The sequence below is a fragment of the Canis lupus genome, chromosome 19 (assembly GCF_048164855.1).
Source record: "Canis lupus baileyi chromosome 19, mCanLup2.hap1, whole genome shotgun sequence".
NCBI classification, from domain to species: Eukaryota; Metazoa; Chordata; class Mammalia; order Carnivora; family Canidae; genus Canis; species Canis lupus.
The window spans coordinates 50,623,647-50,644,564 of record NC_132856.1 but is presented as its reverse complement, the minus strand read 5'-3'; the positions used below and the strand labels follow the sequence as shown (position 1 = coordinate 50,644,564).

Here is a 20,918-nt window from a genome sequence, read left to right as displayed (position 1 = left end):
CAGTTTGGGTACTGAGCATGCAGGAGCAGCTTGATCCAGGAGTTCTCACAGAAAACAACCCGATTTTGAACCACTTTGCTGAAAGTGTAGATGCTCCTCGGGAGGCTATACTTTTTCCTCCCAGAGCCCAAGTCCTGGTTGTGTGGACTGACCACCCTTCTCCCATGTTGGGGTCTGGACACGCTTACTCCTCTGGTAACCACCCCCCCCCCATGCTTGTCTGCTTGTTGAAATCAGATCCCGGAGAGGCCCCGCTCCCCCATGTCCTTTCTATTCTCTGCCAAGAACTGGACTAATGGTGGGTCATGGTGGGAGCAGTGGCCCAGACCCCTTAGGGCTCCTTCTCCCTGAGGAGAAACTAAGGGGGGGCTCTGGTCGCTGCAAGCAACAGGATGGCAGTAAGGACAAAAGGCCATGGAAACCGGCCCAGAACCAACACAGCTGCACCAGGGCACGGAAAACGAGAGACAAAATGAAAGAGAAAGAAAGAGAGAGAGAGAAGGAAAGGAGAGACAGAGAGAGAAAACTTTACCGTGTACTGCTCCTGGTGAGGTGGCGTCGGAGGGAGAGACAGATCGTAAGCGGCCTCAGAAGAAAGAACACAGAACACACACATACACACACGCACACCTGAGCGCCCCCTTGCCCCGCCCGGGCACCAGGAGGGCAGCCTCAGGCTTGCGGCTCTGGCCGACGTCCATCCTTCCATCTGGAAGCCCCCGTTCGGTCCCCTGCCCTCGGCAGGCTCCCGGCACTGCCCAACAGCACCAAGAAAGCCAAATTTCCAAGTAGCAGGACAGCCAGAAAGTCACCAGTTATCAAAGGCGAACTCGCCACTGAAGGTCACTGCCAAGAGCTGGAGAAATCCTTTTTCTCCAGAGGTTCTGGGGCTGGGAGGTTTTAGAATGGCTCGAAAGTCGTGAGCTTTCGGAGTGGGGGCGCTGGGGCTTGAATCTCAGCTCTGCCCCTAACTGTCATCCTCATCTATGAAACAGACCTGGGGGATTCTGATGCTTCGTGCGTGGTAGCTATGGCCTTGGCTTTACCCCCTGAGTCAGGAAGCAGAGGGAGGTTAGCAAAGAGCTCCGATTTGGGGTGTAGTTAGAGGCAGCTCCTGGGAGTCCTGAGACGAAGCTCTTGGCATCTGGTACGAAGCCTCACGCAGCTCAACTTTGGAGTCAGGCTCGGTGTCACTATGACTCTCTAACCACGGCTGGAGGAGGTGAAGGCCGGAGAAACCTGGCTGCCATCAGAGAGGGGAGGCCCTGCTGCCGGCAGGTACACTCCAGGACTTCCCACCTGCTGCCTCTTTCAAAGTTAGTATTTCTAAAAACAGAATGGTTTAGGGGCACCTGGGTGGCTCAGCGGCTGGGTGTCTGCCTTAGGCTCAGGGCGTGATCCTGGGATCCTCCATGTGGGGAGCCCGCTTCTCCCTCTTTCTATGTCTCTGCCTCTCTGTCTCTCATGAACAAATAAAATCTTAAAAAAAAAAGAATTAAAAAAATGAAAACAGAATGGTTTAAATGTCTACAAATATTCCCGTTGGATTTTTTTCTCTCCTCTACCTTTTTATCTCAAAGCTCAATGTATCTAGGAATTATTGCACACTTAGACTCATGTAGATTCTCCTCTGTGATTGTTGACAGATCTCTCATTGACAGTGATTTCTCCCTGACCCGCTACCTTTGGGTGTAAAATGTGAGTCTTCTGAATGTCACCATGGTTGCCTGTGGGAAGGTGACACCATCATGCCTGTTTTCCAGATGAGGAAGCCGAGGCCCAGAGAGGGAGAGTGACCTGCCCAAGGTCACACAGCTAGGAAGTGGCAGGCTGAGATTCAAACCCCAGTTCGTGTGTCTTGCACTCAAATCTTCTTTCCATTTTATCACACATAAGAAAAAAGAAAACGCCTTCAGTGCAGGGGCTGTTTTGAGGATGGGATTAAAAATGTGGTAGCCTGAGGGCTCCTTCTTTGGCTTCCTGGCAGTTGGGCTCCCGAGCATGCAGGAGAGGCTTGATCAAGGCGTCTGTCAGCTGTGCTGGCCTGCCTTGAGGGAGGAGTGGCAGCGCCAGATGGACTCTTGGCAGTGAGGGCAGGATCCACCAGCTGCTGAGAAATGTCAGTTGGCCGCCCCAATGCATGGGCACAGAGCGTGATATCATGTGTGATGGCTCATGAGATGGTGTGTTAATGGTGGTCGCATGGACATGGCGCACAGTCAGTGGAAGGAGCGGGACACGCACACACACACAGATCTGGGTGAGGTGCAGGAGGGGCGGTAACCCATTAGCAGAGCTTCGACACATCCCTTGGAGGACCACAGGGATAGTTTTCCCACATCCGAGACGGGGCCACGATCATAGCACTGATGCAGAATCCTCGCCTCCACCCCAAAAGGCCAAAACAGCAAGATTCCTTTCAACAAAGAAGGGAGCAGCCTCGTGCCCCCGCCCCCCGGCTTTTGAGGAACCCAGGCGGGCTAAGCTGTCAGGCGTCCTTCTGCTGGTTTGCGAAAGCTTCCATGTTCGGGGCTGGGAGACGGGCAGCGACCCTGAATCGGACGGCCGATCACCTTAGTGACCCTGCCAGATTCGCTTCCCTTCTCAATCCCCCTGGGCCTCAATTTCCTCATCTACAAAATGGGGACGATGAGACAACTGCCCACAGGAGGTTGTTGGTGAGAACTGAATATGTGGAAGCTGTCACTGTTAACACCAAGTCGTTTTTCTATTTAATGGGGAAACTGAGGCACAGGGAGGCTAAGGGATTTGCATATAGAGACAAACCAGATAGAATTGCAGGAGCCTCTTTCTAAAGCAGTTAAGACTAATCTAACACCTCTTGGAGCTCTCAGCTTCATCTATGAAGAGATGGGCACAGGACAGATAAGTTGAGCTAAAAGACGAGAAAGGAAAGAAGCAAAGGACTCTGGGGTTGGGTACTCAGGCTGAGACCCTCAGAGAATCCCCCATTCCTGCCAATATGACATCCAACATGGAAAGACAGTAGCAAAGTTTTTTTGGGCAAGAAGCATTCTCAGGCAAAAGAGGCCAGAACCCTACAGCCAGGGGGCAGGATTCTGAAACTTTTCTGGGGAGAAAAGTTGCAGCTCAGGGGCTCCTCCTCTGGCTTTTTGGCAGATTAGCCCTGGGCATGCAGGAGCAGCTTGATCAAGGTGCTCGGCCAGTTGTGCTAGGCCTGCAGCCCTGCCTTGAAGGAGAGATGGGAGCATCAGATGGATTCTTTGCAGCAAGACAGGGAGGGTGTGGCAGGGATTCTCAGGATCTACCTCTCCTATTCCTATGACCATCATCTAAAGGTGTTCTCACGGCTCTCAGCTCTTTTAAAATACCCTGAGAGCTGCTGGCACTTGTTAGGATCCCACTGGCAAATTCTACCCCCGCCCCAAATTCCTGTAAGATCTATGAGGCCATCGAGGCTGAAATGATGTCCTTAAATCCCAGCCTGGAACCTTCCTTGCATAGGAATTGGAAAAAAAAAAAAAAAAACAACAACCCAAAAACATTCAAAACGGGGATTTTCAAGGTCACGGGATGGCTGGCTTTATGCCTGTAGCAACTTCATAGAAGCAGTATAAAAGATTGACTACAAATATGCTGCCAAATTTTTGTGAGTTGTAGGCTCATTTTGAATGCCCTTGTATAATTTCATATATAAAATGAAAATTCAAAAAAAAATCAGCTCCCTCTAGCAGATTCTTTTGCAACACAAAGAATCATCCTGCTGATTGATTTTTGGTTGAAAAATAATTTTGATTTCACAAATTGTTTGCTTAAAGTAGAGCCTAATTGTAGCTCCAGGGATCCTAGAAACAGCATATTGTAAACTATAGCTCATTATGGCAAAAGTTCTACGGTTGAAAGTCCCAAGTCTTTTGGAGGCTACTCCTTCCCCAAATTGTGAGGTCAAATTGGGGGACAGAGGTGAGGCTGGGCAACAGTGGGGGCCCCCCTCTTCTTTACTGAACCATGTTGGCTCCAAAAGAGGTCTGGGAGGAAAGTGCCAAGGCCAAGGGTGAGCTGATGGGGTGCAGGCCCACTTCTTTTGTTCTATACCCAGTGGGGACCACATAGGGCAAGACCTACCACCCTGGGCCTAGCTGGCAAAGGGTGGTTGTGCGTGTATGGAGGCATGTGGCCGACAGGGTCCCCCCCCGACCCATCACCTCCTGAGCCCTAGGAGACTTGTGGGGGGGGGGCTGCTGGGAAGACATAATCCTGGAAGGCCTGAGCAAGGATGGGCGACATGCCTGCCAGAGCTTGCCCCTCCTCATCACAGAGACCACCACTGGTCAGAGCAAGGTGAGGACTGGGTCTCCTGATGCCAGAGCACGTGGCCGAGTGTCCACATTCTCTAGGCCACACAGGCCATGTTAGGCAGATGGTCAGGCCCATATCACCAAAAGATAAGGGCCAGGGTCGGAGGAGGGAGAGAGAAAGAGAAAGAGAGAGATAGAGACAGAGAGAGAGAAGGGAGAGGAAAGAGGATATGAGCCAGACAGAGGGACAGAGACAGAGAGAGGGAAGGAAAAGGAGAAAGAGAAGGAAAAGGAGAAAGAGAAGGAAAAGCAGTCAGAGGGAAGAAGAGAAAAAAAAAAAAAAAGGACAGAGAAAGAAGGAAAAAGAAACAGAAGCCAGGGAGGGAAGGGGATTTGGGACAGAAACAGAGACAAACAGGGGTAGAGACACACGTAGACTATTTCCAGAGGGGATGGATTCACTCCAGGCTGAGGGTTGTAAAACGTTTTGGCTCTTCAGAGTTGAAATTTTCTTAGGACCTAGCTTGGTGCCTACCAGACACCTTGTAGGCATCACACAAATAGCTCATGGAGGGAGGGAGGAGCGTATTTCATGACGCTGTCATATACACTTTAAAAATCTTTTCGGAAGAAACTGGTGCTATCTTGGTAGGAAACAAATTGTATCTTATTTGTATTTTGCATTTCTCTGAATTCCAAGGGGGCTGATTCCCCCCTCCCATTTTTATTAGTTGTTAGTATTCTGCAAAATTTCTGTTTATATCTCTTGTCCATTTACCTATTGAGTTTCATGTTTCTTATTGACTTGTAATTACTTTCTATATATGGAGGCCATCAATTCTTTGTCTCATCTGTGGCAATCTTTTCTCTCTAATTCACTCTGCACTTTACTCACTTCATTTCTTAAAATTTCAGAACACTTTAATAACAAAGCCAAAGTTTTGGGGTTTTTTAGAGTGTCTTCCACTGCTCTAATACTTAAACAAGTAATTTAAAATAGGGAAAGTGACGGGGGGGAGAGAGAAGAAAGGAGGGAGGAAGAAGGAGAAAGGAAGGAGACGAGGTGGAAGGAGAGCAGACATAGAAAGAGGAAAAGAAAGTAGAAGATAAAAGGAAAAGGGAGTGGGACGTCTGGCCAGAGTCAGAAATATAATCAACCCACTGACCCTTATGGTACCTCTCCACCAGCTTGGAAGCATCCAGAACCCTGGAGTTTCTTGCTGTTCTGACACAGCTTGACCTCATTGTGTTCCCAGGGAAGAATCTGAGAGCGGCCCACGTTAGCCCTTAAATTGGAAATGAGCCACCACTCTGGCCTACTGACAAACCAAGTCTTCATTGTTTGGTTGGGGGGGCCATTCGAGAACCCCTGGAGATCTGCTGAGAAGGCAGCTCGGAGGCAGAGGCACAAAGGAAGCCTCTGATTTATCACTATGGGGGTGAGGTGGGTTAGAGTCCCTGAGACTTTCCTTTCTGGGAATGATCCACTGCGGTGGACACAGACAGGGTTCCCAAGAAGATCTGTCCTGGATTAGGACCTGGTCAGGTCTTCTCAACCTGCTCCAAGTTCTCTAATGTGGGGAATGTACCACTATGTTTGCTATCAGGGCCCTAAGATCTAGTGGCTGCCCAGCCCCTGAGTGCCACCTCGAAATGCTGTCTGGAACTTAGGGGCCACCTTGGAATGGGTCCCTACAATTTGGGCACCATCTTGGATGGAATGGCCTGGAATGGCGACCCACAACCCAGTTGTCATCTTGGAGTTACACAATGATGCATGGCCTTTGAGGAGGCAGAGAGTCCTAGGACCACCAGGAGAAGTAAAAGACACAAAGGGAGTCACCAGGTCTACAGGGCCTTCAGGCACAGGGTGGGGGGTCCAAATTCTCATGCACATTCACTTCTTGGTTTTCTTTTTTAGGGGCTCTCAGAGACAGCAGTTGGGGTGGAGCTAGTAGAGCAGAAGGAAGATGAGATGTCCCGGCGGAGCTATTCTACTAAAAGCAGCAGAGCAAGGGGTCGGTGACGTGGCTGTGTGAGGAGGTAGAAGGTGGGGGCCCTTCTCCTTCTTCCTGCACAGCAGACGTCATGCAAAAGCCAGTCGAAGCTCTTCCTGGGGGCATGCGGATGTCTCCCACCTCCCAGAGCACACTCTCCCCATCTCTATGCCCTGAGAACATGTTCCCTGATCCAATGGGCAGCCCCGGGCTGGCGGCGGGGGGCAGAGAGGCAAGTGGAAGCCTCAAGAGGAGACTTACGTGAAGGCAAAGGCCACCAGGGCCCCACTGACCACTATGAAGTCGAGAATGTTCCAGAGGTCGCGGAAGTAGGCACCCTGGTGCAGGACGAGCCCCAGGTCGATCATCTAGGGGTGAGAAGAGACAGTGCTCTGATCCCTCGTCCTACCTTGGGGAGCAGGACCTTCCTTTCCAGCCTCTGGGGGAGGGGCATGAAGAGGGGACGTGGCGAGGGATGGGACAGTGGCCCGAGGCACCTGGGGGAGCCCAATATACCTCCCGCCTCATGAAAGGCAGTGCCGACCTGCTGGTTCTCGGGTCCAAGCCTTGGGGTCTCCCTTGACTCCTCTTTGTCTCATTCCCCCACATGGAATCCATCAGCAAACCTTTCAAGAATGTACCCACTTTCTCCACCACCACCCTGGTCCACGCCCCATCATTCTCTGCCTGGTCTGGACCAGTACGACTGCCCAATCCTAGTTCTCTTGACTCTCGCCCACCCTGCCCCTTCCTCAAGTCTGTCCTCCCCAACGAGGCCAGAACCTCAAGTCCCTCCTCTGCTCAGAACCCTCTATGGCTCCCACCTTGCTTGGGGTTAAAGTCAAAGTCTTCCCTGTGACCCACAAGGCCCTGCAGGATCTGTCCCTGTCACCTCCCTGCCCTCGTTTCCTCGCTTTCCTCACTCACTCTATCTAGTCCTTGCTTCTGCCCAACAAGCATTTCTAATCCCCTGGGCCAGCCACCGCCGCCAGGGCAGCATTCTTGAGGGTGAAGACGCCCTTGGATCCCTGGCTCTCTCAGCACTCACCTTGATCACCATCTCAAAGGTAAAGACGCCTGTAAAAACGTAGTCAAAATATCGCAGCACCTGTAGGTGATAAAAGCAAGGGGGCAGCAGGTCATTGGCTTGCTCCAGCAGTCCCCATGAACGTAGTGATGGCGCACTGGGGTGTGTGGTCTCCAGTAAAGTCCCACGGAACACACTCTCCAAGCAGAGGAGGAAACATGGCTGTCACATACAGTTGGGCAGGGTGTGCACTGCACAAGGGCCCCTCCCATCCTGTCTCAGAGTACAGATTTGTATGTTGTGTATGAAAATGCCCAGCAGAGGGATGCCTGGGTGGCTCAGTGGTTGGGCATCTGCCTTTGGCTCAGGGCTCCGGGGATCAAGTCCCACATCGGGCTCCCTGTGAGGAGCCTGTTTCTCTCTGTGTCTCAGGAATAAATGAATAAAATCTTAAAAAAGAAAATAGAAAAAAAAAAAAAAGAAAAAAAAGAAAAAAAGAAAATGTCCAGCAGATGGCAGCAAAATCCTAACAAAATCACTCAGGATGGTTGGCTTACGGGGTGGGAAGGGTTTCTTTTTTATTTGGCCAAAGCTCAATATAAAGTGAAGGTGGTCTTGGGAAAGTTCAGGGAGGGGTGTATCCCTGTTGATGATGAGTCTGACATCCCAATGCCCTTGACCTGCTGGCATTCATCAGGAAATCGTCGGGTCTCCTAAACACGACCACCCGACCACCCGACCACCCGTCTAAGCCAGACACCAGGTGTCAGACTCCCTCACCAGCTCTACAGCCCTGTCCTCCTCACACAGGGGGCATTTCTCCCCGCATCCCTTCCCTCCCTCTGCCTTACACGGGGCCAGGGCTGGATGGCTTCTGCCCGGATGAGCACCGGCCTGCAGCCTGGCCCCTCTCTAGGGCATGTCATGGTACGCCTCTGGCGTGACCTCAGGGTGAGCATGTGACGGTGCCCAAGGGGTGGGTAGGGCAGGTGACAAATGCAGGGGGCAGACTCCATCAGATTCCCGATGGGTGGCTCCGTGGTTGAGCATCTGCCTTTAGGCTGCCTTTAGCTCAGGGTGTGATCCTGGTCCCGGGATCGAGTCCCACATCGGGCTCCCTGCAGGGAGCCTGCTTCTCCCTCTGCCTGTGTCTCTGCCTCTCTCTGTGTCTTTCATGAATAAATAAATAAATCTTAAAAAAAAAGAAAAAAGAAAAGAAAGAAAAGAAAAGAAAAGAAAGAGAAGAAAAGAAAAGAAAAGAAAAGAAAAGAAAAGAAAAGAAAAGAAAAGAAAAGAAAAGAAAAGGAAAAGAGATGATATTTATGGAGCCCCACCACCAGGGGGACGCCTGTGAGCACCCGAGTCAGGTTAGGTCCTTCTCTGCTCTAGAATCCTCCGTAAGCTCTGATCTCACTTGAGGTAACAGCCAAAGTCCTCCTGGTGGCCCCCAGGGCCCTGAATGCTCCGCCTGGTCACCTCTTCGCCCTCGTCTCCTCTTACATCTGCTTGCTCTCGCTGTTCCTGCCATCCTGGGTGTCTTTATCTCAGGGCCTTTGCACAGGAGGTTATGTCCACCCCACATGCCACCTGATTCCCTCTCTCCTTCTTTATGACTTGGCTCACGTATCACTTTCTTGGTGACCCTTTCCCCTACTGCCTGTTTAAAGTCCTTCTTTCTGGTGCTTGCTATTTCCCTTACAAGCCTAACCACCCACTCTTGCAACCTAGTTGTTATAATTTGTTATAGTCATTAAGTGATCTCATTCTCCATGTTCTTAACCCGAGATGTCAGCCCCATGAAGGCATGGGTGTTTGGCTGTCCCTGTAGCACCTCCAGCTCGTAAAACAGGCCCAAGCATACTGCTGGCACTCAAGACATGTTTGCTGAATGAATGCACGAGGAGCTGGAATTGTACTGGGTCCTGTAGGAACGAACAGGGTTCTGTGATCTGTATGGTTGCAACTCACATTCCCATTATGATGGTGCTTGAAGGGCCAGCAGGGACCAGAGTGGCCAGGATGGCTGGCTTCCTGAGGTGGGGGGGTGGGAGATAGGTGCAAGCATCTGGGTGCAGAGAAAGCACCTGAGGCCTAAGAGGTGGAGGGCTGAGCATGACTAAAGACCCTGTGCTCTGGGAGCTCTGGGAAGCCAGGGACCATCTCACCCCCTGTCAATCCTTGACATTTAGCTCAACACCTGGCACACAGTAGTTGCACATTTAGTAATTACTAAGCAAAGCAATGAAGGAAAAGCAGAGGGGAAAAAAGGAAGGAAGGGAGTGGGGGAAGGGCAGGTCAGGTGGTTGGGTGAATCAAATTCTGGAGAGCTCAATGAATTAAATCAGGCAAGAGGAAACCAAGAGACCAACAAATTGGGTTTGACTCTGTCAAATATGCAGACCCTTTGACTTCTACAAATGGCAATGTCCTGTGGCTCAGTTTAATCCAGACTCATTTATCACAGGGAAATGCAAATCGAAGCCTTAGAGAGATTCCACTCCATACCCACCGGGTCCGCTAGGCCCGAGAGTCTCCAGCACCAAGTGTTGACAAGCCTGGGGGCACTGGGAGCCCCATACTCTGCCCGCGCAGGTGTCACTGGGTCATCCAGCAAACACCTGGCTGCATCTAGTCAGCCTGACTGCATGTAAATTCTATGACCCGGAAACTCCATTTATGGTGTTACACCCCAAAGAAAGTCATGCCCAGGCATCCCCGGTGACATGCCCAGGGCAAGGGGTTGTGTGGTGACGCATTTTCAACTGGAAACAATCCAAACACGCATCAACAGGAGGATGGATAAACAGATCGTGCCACACGGCGGAATAGAAAACAGCGGCGAGGGGATTCCCTGGGTGGCTCAGCGGTTTGGCGCCTGCCTTTGGCCCAGGGCGCGATCCTGGAGTCCTGGGATCGAGTTCCGCGTCGGGCTCCCGGCATGGAGCCTGCTTCTCCCTCCTCTTGTGTCTCTGCCTCTCTCTCTCTCTCTCTCTCTCTGTCTATCATAAATAAATAAATAAATCTAAAAAAAAAAAAAAGAAAAAAAAAAACAGCGGCAAAAAAGAATGCCCGTCACTCCCTGTACTGATTAGTGTTTATCTCATGGGGGACACGGTGTTGGGTGACACAAAATGGGGCAGGAGATGATCCCATCCGCTGAGTGTCAGAAATGAGCAAAACCAAAATCGAGTGCTTAAGGATGCACCAGCCGGGAAAATTCGAGAAGCTAAGCTTATTCCCAAAGGGGGTGCGTGTGTCACGGTTACCTGCAGGGGTGGGTTTTCCGAGCAGTACCCCTGGCCTCTACCCTCCAGATGCCCGTAGCTCCTCGCTGCTCACCCCAAATCACAACAACCAAACGTGTCCCCAGACGTTGTCCCTGGTTGTGAGCCCTGACTCCAGAGAGAAGAGAGGGCGCTGAGGTCGGGGGTAGTTTTGTTCTACTTCTTGCCCTGGTGGGGGGTTGTGGGCGCTTTAAATCCTTGAGAGAGGCATCGTGTGCTTCCTGCACTTTTCTGAGGCCTGTTCTAGTTCGGCCAACAAAAGAACTGGGGGAGGGGTCCCCGGACATCAGCTGGCAGCGGAGGACCAAGGTGTCCTTGAAGGGGGAGGGCTTTGAGGAGAGAAGTTTCTGCTGCAGTGGGGGCAGGGGATCCAAAGCTTTGCAAATGCTCCATGGGCTGCCACGGGCTGAGCCTGGCTGGGTTCCCTCAGGCCCCTGGGGAACCAGCGACAGAGCCTTCTCTGGTCTCCCAGAGTTGGCAGGGGGTTTGCTGACCCCTCTCGGGACGCCCCTCCCGGGCCCGGCTCCCTGCGGTCCCTGGGGGAGAGCGGGCAGCAGGAGATAACAGAGTGCAGCCTCAGCCCTGCCCTGGTACCAATTTCTTCTGGGAGCCTTGTTCTAATTATTTCCTTCCGACTCCCCCATCGGGTCCCTGGGGGCCCTGCCAGGCCTGCAGAGGAAGGGAAAGTGCAAGGTAAGCTGCTGTCGGGCAGGCTTGATTTATGGGGCTTGCCAGCCTCACCAGGCTCCTAACCTACTTAGCGAGGGCAGCAGGGCTGGCTCCCAGTGGAAAATGTACCTTTGACTCTGGGGGGGTGGGGGGCAGGAAGGAGCTGGGGCAGGGGGTGCTGCTACCAGTCCAGAATCTGCCACGCCTCCGCCTGTCCCGTCTCTTACTCTCCCCTCTCAACCACAGGCACTCACTCATTCTTACTTGGCAGGACTCACGGGAAGTCATGCACACAGCAGGTGCTCAATAAACAGACAGTTGAAGGAAGCAGCGGAAGCTCCAGGGGAGGCAGAAATGGAATTGTGCTGTGTGATCTTGGTCGGGTCACTTAACCTTCCTGAACCTCAGTTTCCCCATCTGTCCAAATGGGGACACCTGGGAGAGCTTATGTACCAAGTGCCTGGGGTTGTGCCTGGAACACAGCAAGCGCTCAGTTAACAGGAACTGCTAGCAGACCCTGGACCCCTAAAGGGAGAGCTTTTTTTAGCTCTCCAAAAAGCTGAAAGTGCGGGCTATGTTTCTGAGTCAAAATTGCCCTTTCTTTCAAAGCTCGTGTCCAAACCAAGAAGTCCGTTTGGTGAGACCTGGCACAGTGTGCGTACCTCCATATGATGCCCACCTCACTCCCTCTACCGGGGATTCCAGCAATTTTTAGCCCCACCCACCCTAGGCTACCTTTTCCCTTGCCATGTACACAGGGCCCCTGCCTCCTCCAAGAATGTCCTGCTCCAAGAGTATCCTCAGTGAGTCAGAACTTCCCCTCCGAACCAGCGACTGAGGTGCTCCCAGGGCTGTGTCCGGGGGGTAACCCTGACATTCCTTCCAAACAGAGGAGCCCAGCCAGGAAGGGGCCTGCTGGGCGGGACTCACGTTGTTTCGTGGTGCGTTGGGCTGCACGGGGTCCTCAGCTGCCAGGGCGATGCTGCTCATGGCGATGACCATGAGGATGCACATCTCAAAGTAGCGCAGGTTCAGGATGTAATGGCACAGGCGGCGAAGGCTGTTGGGGACAGGCGGGTGTGCAGAGGTCCACTCAGATTGCGGGCTTACAAACTCTTTCCTTCTGTAATCTCCTTATGTCACCGCCCTGAGATCTCTAATGCCCAAGGTCCCACGCCCAACAAAGTATCAAGATCTGGGGGGCCCTCATGGGGGTCATGGAACCTCAAGAAGTTGAGCCCGTGGCCAGGGAAGATATTCACAGGCCCTGTTGATAAGTTCCTATCACTTCCAAACAACCCTCTTGGAAAATCGTTGATTCCCAGACTGAGTTGAAGAAATATTATCTTTGATTCTGTAGGAGATGAAAACGTTTTTCATGCGTACAATGTCCTGTGGTCAAATAAAATTGGGAAATTCTGGGTTAAATAGATTTCTTCTTTTTTTTTAACTTAATTGGGTGACCTTAGGCAAGTTACTCATCCCCTCTGTGACTTAGTGCTCTCATTCCATGAAATGCCATAATAGTGATGCCTACCTTACAAGAATGTGAAGCTCAAAGATGTTAATATATGCCTGGCACATAGTAGGGGCTCCAGAAAGTTACTGAGATTGTACATTGCAGGCCTTAGCCTTTGATGTGGCAATGGGATAATACTTAAGTACCTAACCCCTTAAGTGGAGCTAATAATATTTATAAATATGTCATAAATTTGTGTGAATGGTAGCAAGGCTGAGTGGTTAAGAAGAGGGATGTTGGTATCAGTGTTTGGGCTCTCTCGCTTGCTGTATGACCTTGGATAGGTAACTTCACCTCTCTGGGCCTCAGTTTCTTCATCTGTTAAATGGGCATAAGCATAGTACCAATCCCATAGGGTTATTATGAGAAATTAAAAAAAAATTTTAAAGCACTCACAACAGTGCCCGGCACTAAATACCACATAAGTGTTGTCCTAGTAAAATACTTTCAACCAAATAAAAAAGGAAGCACACAGGATGAGACTCAAGAGTCCCAAGAGGCAGGTTATAGAAACCAGTTACTGCTCAGTTTATTTGACATGATTTTTCTTTGTCAGGAGGCATTTTGAGGGACTCAGGTTTCAAGAAATGTCCTTTGGAAAAATGCAATCCTCAAACAAGCCACAGTAACACATGTAATAAATTTCTCTCCGAAATAATCTATCCTCTCCAAGGATGCCCAAGACAAAGGGCTATGGAACTCAGAGACCATCTGCCTAGAATTCAAACCCTTGTGGAGCAGAGGTTAGGAGTGAGCACTCAGGGACCAGGGCTGCCAGGTATGATTGTACAGGTTGTGCACTGCATAAGGCAACCATTTCTTAGGGGTGCCTCTCACATTACAGACTGTAGATTTGAATATATATGACAACGACTTCTAGCTGAGGGCAGGAAAGGGGTCTTTTCCCTCAAAAAAATCAGTACTTTATGAGAAATTTCTGTCTTATAGGACTTAAAAAAAAGGGCATCGTTTTTTAATTTGGTCAAAAATCCCTTATGAACAAATGGGATCTTGGAGGCAACTCTCCCCATCACCCGCTGTTGGCGCCTGTCCTCTGGCCTGACTTCCACTGCCCCAGTGGGAGCCCTGGCCCCCTGTCCTGGCCATAGGCCATACTCACGGGTTGGTCGTAGAGAGGATAAACATGGAGCTGTAGGGGGGCATGGGCTTGGGGCCGTCTTCCCCAGGGTCGTCTTCCTCCTCCTCCTTCTTCTCTTCCTCCTTTTTTGGCAGTGGGTCTGGGTTGGCGTTTTTGTTCACTGTGGGGACAAGAACCAACACAGGGCTCCCTCCATGATTTCCCATAAGCCTCTGGGCTCCTGTCCATTCAGACGATGAGCAACTGACATTTATAAAGTGCCTACAATGTACCAGGCACCACATTGTGCCATTTAATCCTCACATGACCCTATGAGGTTGGTACTGTATGATCTTCATTTTACAGATGAAGAAACTAGCACAGAGGGGTGAAGTGACTTTCCTAAGGTCACACAGCTGGGATGTGGCAAAGCTGGGATTTGAACTTGGTCCCAGAGTGCCTGCTCTCAACCACTCGATAGCCTTGAGTCTGGTAGGAGGTTCATGGGATGTTAACACAAACCTGCCCCTCATCCCACTGGATCTTCATACCATCACTTGGAGGCCGATACCAGAAGCCCCGATAGACCCACGTTACAGATGGTAACACTGAGCTCTCCCTTCATCAAACTTCAGAGTGTCCCCCTATGAAAACTTCTCTCTTGATGGCAAGGGCCACCCCCCTCCTGAGCAGATTCTGCAGCTTGAACTTGCTATGCGTCTATGGGCAGGCTGAGTTTCTCTGAGCCTCAGTATTTTCATCTATAAAATGGGCACAATGACAAGATCCACCTTATAGGACGGTGGTGAACCTTTACCAAGCAGACTCACAGAAATCTCCTGCATAGAACTGGCACTGGAGGACCTGGTCTATTGTTATCATCTTTGGAAATAATGAACTTGGTGGGTCATTTCTAAATTCTCACTGCTTCTCTGACCCCCACCTTACATGGGGCAGGGCTTGGAGGGAGGTCACCAACTGCCAACCTCTCAAGGGCCTAGACCTACACATCTAACACTTGAACAGTGGCTATCCTAAACCTCGAGACGCTGTAAGTATAAAACCCACCAAAATTTCTAAGACAGAGTACGAGATAAAGGACGTAAAATAGCTCATTGATAACATTAAAAACGTCGATCACATGTTGAAATGATGGCATTTTGGATTCATACAAGTAATACTTTGGATTAAATGTGATTTATTAAGGTTCATTTCACCTATTCTTTTTTTTTTTTTTTTAAGGGGAGAGGGGGAGAGGGAGAGAGAGAATCTTAAGCAGACTCCACACCCAGCATGGAGCCTGATGTGGAGATCGATCTCACGATCCTCAGATCATGACCTGAGCCGAAATCAAGAGTGGGACACTCAAGTAACTGAGCCACCCAGATGCCCCTCTTTTTTTTTTTTTTTTTTTCATTTTTAAAATCACTGCTTCCTCTCTCCTTCTCTCCTTTCTTTCAACATGGCTACTAGAAAGTTTAAAACTACATGTGTGGCCTGTGTCGCACTTCTTTGGGACAGCGCCGGCCTAGGAAATCATCTGGTGCCCCTCCATTTCCATTAGAAGGATCCACTGCTTGTCAAATGCGGTGGCTTCCTGGCTTCTCTATGGGAATCTGGGATTCAGGCAGTATCACCAAACCTACTGAGTTCAGCCCCGGGCCGGGCACTGCGGGCGGATTCTCTCATTTAACCCTCCCGGCAGTCCCGTAGGGGCAGGAACCACACCTATACCCATTTCAAGAGGAAGAAACTGAGGCCAGAGAGGTAAGGTCACTGGCCAGGGTCCCCCAGCCAAGCCTCCAGGGATCAGGCCCAGGCAGCCCCGCTCAGCCCCTCGGCCCCAAGGACACTGGGTGCCTCGCCTGGTGATGGGGGTGCTTGGGGGGGCAGTCTCACCTTGGACGACGGTGTGGTTGAGGGGGGGCGGGCAGGCTGGGGGGATGTCCACTGTGGTGTGGTCGGGTTTCCTGGCAGTCTTCGCTGAGTTGGTCTGGGTGCTGCTGGGGTTGGTGACGATAAGGCTGTTCTCGGGGGTCTTGGGGGGGCCGGGGTCAGACGGGTCCCCGGGGTTGTTGGGCATCCGGCGGCTGGCGGCGTTCTGGGGGTTGGTGCCCGTGGTGGGCGGGGCCGGCACGGGGCAGGGGTCGGTGCTGTTCCCGGTCCTGGCGGGGCTCTGGGGCAGGCCGGGGCGGCCGAGGCTGTCGTGGGCGCCGGCCGATCCCGCGGTGGCCAGCTTGTTGTTCCTCATGTTGTCTATGTCCTCCGCCAGCGGCGGGTCTTGGCGGCCCAGGTCCTGCTGGATCGGCCGGGTGGTCGACAGGTTGGGGCCCGACACGGGGACCCCGGGGCCCTGGTTCTCTCTGCGGAAGGCAGGCCAACGAGAAAGGACCCATAACTGAGTTGGAATAATAGCACGAACATTCCAGACCCTGCCTCAGCTTCTACCATGCAGGGGGCATGCTTGGGCATGGAGAGGCCGCGCCCTGGAGCACCCCAGGGCCCGGCTGACTCCTGCTCAGAGACCACAACCCCACGGCTGTGTAACTGCTTAGCCTCCTGGGTTTCAGTGTCATGCTTCTCCTGCTGTTTCCTGGGGGACGAGGCTACTCCCGTGGGGGAGAATGCCAGGGCCTGCATTCTTCCAGCCTGAAGCCCCCTGCCTCTGCCGACAGCCCCCCTCCCCGCCAGGAGCCCCCCCCCCCCGGGGCACACAGTGTTTTCAGGGGTGGCTAAAGCAGACACAGTGACACCATCTCTTCGGGTAGAACTGCCTCATAGCTTTACCTGAAGCTTTACATAAATATGTCCCCTCCCAATATCCCAGTTAGGAGGAGCACGCCATACGTGCAAATAAATGTAATAAATAATAAAACTAGTTAAAGCAAACACTTCTGTAACGCAAGCGATCAGGGGCTGCTCTAAGTACTTGACTTATAATGACCCCTTCATCCTCAGCCCCAAGAGGAACAATGATGAGCCCCATTTTCCAGATGAGGACACTGAAGCTCAGAGAGGTTAAGTCTCTTGCCTAAGGCCACACAGCTGGCAGATGAACACAATAATTTTTCACAGGGGTACAAGAGTGATGGGCAAAGTGCTCCAGGCAGAGGGAATAGCCGGTGCAAAGGTCCTGAAGTAGGGATACGCTTATTGAGTTTTGGGAGGCTGGTGTGGCTGGAGGTGGAGAGTGGGGGAGACAGGGTGGGTAGGAGTTTGGTGCCTCAATTACTCAACTAATTAAGACCATGCCGACGGACCTGAGAAGGAAAGAGTCTGTGTGCTCGGTGCACTGGGGAGGAGAGAAAGATGCTAAGCATCCTGGCTGGGCTTTTTCTACCCCAGTGCCCTTTGAGACACCAGCTCTGCGAGGCAAGTGGTTTATTTTTGCCTTTTTTGTTCACAGCTTTCATTCTAGTGCCCAGAACGGGGCCTGGCACATGGCAAATACTTGGTCACTTTTTGTCAAATAATAAACAAATGCTCCCATTTTTCAGATGAGGATGCTGAAGGCCAGAAGTCCCCCAGGCCCAGACCATCAACCCCTGCCTCCTCCCATCTGCACACTCACCCCTAGCTTGCCAGGCACCTCCAGGAGCTGTGGCCCCAGTGAGGGTGACTGGGGTTTGGAGCCTGTCTGGCGGCTCCCGGCTGCACGTCTGTCCTCAGCTGGCCCGGCTCTGCCTGCCTGTGCCAAGTGGACCTGGCTCCTAGCCAGCATCCTGACAGTTTGCTCTGTTTGCTTTTAGACACCCCTGTAGACCCTCGGGCCTCAGACAAGGGGCCTCATCCTTCCCCAGTTCCTGGGTGCCGGCCCCGGCAAATTCTGTTCCCTGGAAACCCCAGGACATCTGTTGTTTATAATTTCAACGACTTCTCTCCCCAGAGGGCTCTGCAATCCAAAACTTCTCTCTCTGGCTCTTCTTAAAGGGCACCCCCAGTTCTGCTTCCTGTTTCCTCCACTTCTGCTCATAATAGCTCCCACGTATTGAGCACCTGCTGTGTGCCAGACTACACACACAGCTCTTCTGATCCTTAGGAGCACTGCAGAAAGCGGGCAGTACTGTTAGTCCCATTATGTAGATGAGGAGACTGAGCCCTGGAGAAGCTGAGTCACAGCAGAAAACATTTTTCTCAGGTTGTACACGTGTACTGACCAGCTGGGAAATCAGATGCAATCACAGGTGCCAAAGCCCAGGCCCAATCTGCGACCCTAAATCCACCTAACACTTCCTCGTTTTAATTTTGCATTTTAACTTGCAAAAGTTCACGGTGTTTTTAGGAAGCAGAAGAGAGACAAGGTAATTTATTTTCAGACTTGCCTCTCTGAGGCTGCATGGGGAGAAGAGCAGGCCCAGCCGGCTTTCTCACTTCTCACTCGTGTGAGTGGGCCAGAGTGACCCAGCTCTGAGTCTCGGCAAAACCCCTCACTAGCTGTGTGATCCTCTGTAATCTGATTAACCTCTCTGAGCCCCTTGTCTTTAAATGGGGATAGAGTAGCAGAACCTTCCCTATAACTTGGAGACAACAGTGGGGATCCTAGAGATGAGCTGCTACATAACCACTGGCAAGTTAGCCTTGTTTCTCATCCATCACACAGGTGTTGTAACCTCCTTGGGTCACTATGAGGAGCAAGTTTATTAATGACTCCTGGGCCTGTAACCTGATGGGATCTGCCCTGCTGGGTTTAGAACCTGCTTGGGACCAGTGATCCTTTACCCTTCTCAGCGTTTCCCTTTTGGAACAGGAATGCCTACCGTGTTCCTGTCCCACCCCTGTATGCTGGAGGCAGAGAATGTGTCTTCTAGTTTCATGTCCACAGATGGGGGGGCGGATTTGGCCCCCAAATGGATCATGCCCAGAATCTCACCCATACCCAGCTTAGATGATGAGATGTGGGATTCTGGAGCTGATGCTGTAACAGGCTAAGACTTCTAGGGATGTTGGGGTGGAGTGAGTGTATCCCGCACATGAAATGGATGTAGATTTTTGGGATGGGAGGAATCAGAGGGCAGATTGTAGTGGGCCTCTCAAAAGATGCGTCAACAAGGAAACTCTGAATGTGGCCTTATTTGGAGAAAGGGCCTTTGCAGATGTAATTAGGTTAAGGATCACAAAATGAGGTCACCGTGGATCAGGATAGGCCCTGAATGCAATGACCGGTCCTCAGAAGAGCAGGAGAGAGGACAGAGGGGACACAGAGGCAGAGTGTGCAGTGATGCGTCTATCAGTCAAGGAGGGCCGAGCCCCAGAACCGCCAACAGCCCTCGGAACTTCGTATGGTCCTTGGATAGCCAGTGTCGGCTGTGATGGTGTGAGTAAATAAAGTCTACATCAGTATTTCCTCAGTGTCTTACACAGCCCACAAAGAAGTTCCTGATTCGAACCCACTCCTGATCCTTTTTGAGAAGTTGTCCATGAGATGAAAATCTGGCTGAAGTGTTTCCTCATTGTTTTTACAGATTTTTTTCTTTTGTTAATAAAAGAGAGAGCTGTCCCTCTAGCACAAATCAGGCTGGGGTAAATTACTATTTTAAAGAGAACCCAGATCCTTCGGCCATCATGTAAAGAGGTTATACTAAAGAACACAGCAGCTGAGACCATGGGGAGTCTCACGGAGATGTCAGCCTCGCGCCCAGGACCAGGAGCCTCTTGGCTCCCTCTGTCGGCTCTGTCCACTGCAAAGCCAGAGCAAGCTCAGCCTGCAGAGGCCACACCTCAGTCTCCAGGAAGCTTCACTGCCAAGTGCCTCCAAGGAGAACTCAAAAGGGGCAGAAAACTTTGAAGTCAGGCCCCTTCCCCCTTCTCTCTTGGGGATGTGCATCATCTGCCCGGAATAGGCAGCCGGTTGCATAACCCTGTCCTGCACTGCATCCCTCTGCCAGCTAATCACTTCAGCATCCTTCTGCCAAAAGCTACGGACACCTTGCCCTGGGTGTGCCCAGGACCCCAGCTGCAGAGGAGAGTCCCGCTTCCTCGTGCCACCATGTCCTAAGGACCTCTGCGTATTAATTCATTTGATCCCCGCAGCCACCACCAGTGGAGGTGGGATGAGGATCAGGCCCATTTTACAGATAGGGAAACTGAGGCCCAGAGGGGCAAAGGCAGTTGCCAGGTGTCACCCAGCTGGGAGAGGAGTGGGCTGGACTCTGGTCCTACTACTAAGGCAGGATAGACTCTGTGAGGCTCAGAGGTCCCGGATCTCTTCTTGTTCTTTCTAGGGAGTGGGTTTCGTGGTGATGGCAGCAGGTGGAATTAGGGTACAGAGAGCTGAGATGTTAATTCTGGGGTGTCGCGGGTCTTGGCAAAAGCTCTCCCTGTTCAGCCACATCCAGCATGAAGTACTGCCTGGCTACTGAGGAGTGGCAGCCGCTCTGAGACCCACAACATTTTCCTGGGAGTCAGGGAAGGCTCTACCTTGGTTCTGGTCGCCTTGGGGTGCCGTTGGGCTCAGCCGCCTGGGGTGGGGGATCTGGGGTCAGTGGCTGCTGAACAATGTAGAATGAATGAAATAGAATGTGCTTCTGTCCACTCTTTAGAGGGGTGAGCTTGTGAGAGCTGCGGGGGGCCATTTAAAACCAGGGAGGAGATGAAGCTGTAATTGGGGGACAGGCAGAGGAAATGGAAAGAGAACAATTATATATATTATTAATGTTCTGGCGAATGAAAAACACAGTGTGGGTCCGGGAAAAGGCCTAAGAAATGACAAAAAGGAAAAATGCAGGTGGCAGGCCCCTTAGGCAGGGCCACTGGCTTGTCACTGTATAGAACTGAAATGTCTTTTTAGGACATTATATGCGTGAATAAAGTTTCCTCTTGGCCATTTTTTAAAAAAATCAGATAAATGCCTCATCTTGGATTTTTTTTCTCTAAAACTGTCTGAATCTTCATGAAGTTTTATTCCCATTGAGCATCAGAGCCTTTGTATAAGTCAGGAGTGTAATGCCTCTCCTGGCTAGGGCCCCTGACACATCCATCAAAAAGGGAGTAGCAGTGCCCTCCTGGTGCAGGTCTGGGGGTGGCAGTGGAGAGGTACTTTCTTCCCCTGGAAAGGAGGGGGAGCA

The 20,918-nt window shown here is 51.5% G+C and overlaps 1 protein-coding gene across 4 annotated transcripts in view; it reads right to left on the bottom strand.

Moving 5' to 3' along the window:
* The window catches only part of CACNA1A (calcium voltage-gated channel subunit alpha1 A), a 214,697-nt gene that overhangs the window by 49,712 nt on the left and 144,067 nt on the right, over window positions 1–20,918 (bottom strand). For all 4 annotated transcript variants that reach the window (XM_072787044.1, XM_072787045.1, XM_072787046.1 and 1 more), the window contains exons 20-24: window positions 15,754–16,217; window positions 13,897–14,035; window positions 12,188–12,317; window positions 7,326–7,385; window positions 6,539–6,645 (exon numbers count right to left, since the gene is read on the bottom strand). In XM_072787044.1, coding sequence (XP_072643145.1) covers window positions 6,539–6,645; window positions 7,326–7,385; window positions 12,188–12,317; window positions 13,897–14,035; window positions 15,754–16,217 — 900 coding nt within the window. The remainder of the gene's footprint in view (window positions 1–6,538; window positions 6,646–7,325; window positions 7,386–12,187; window positions 12,318–13,896; window positions 14,036–15,753; window positions 16,218–20,918) is intronic.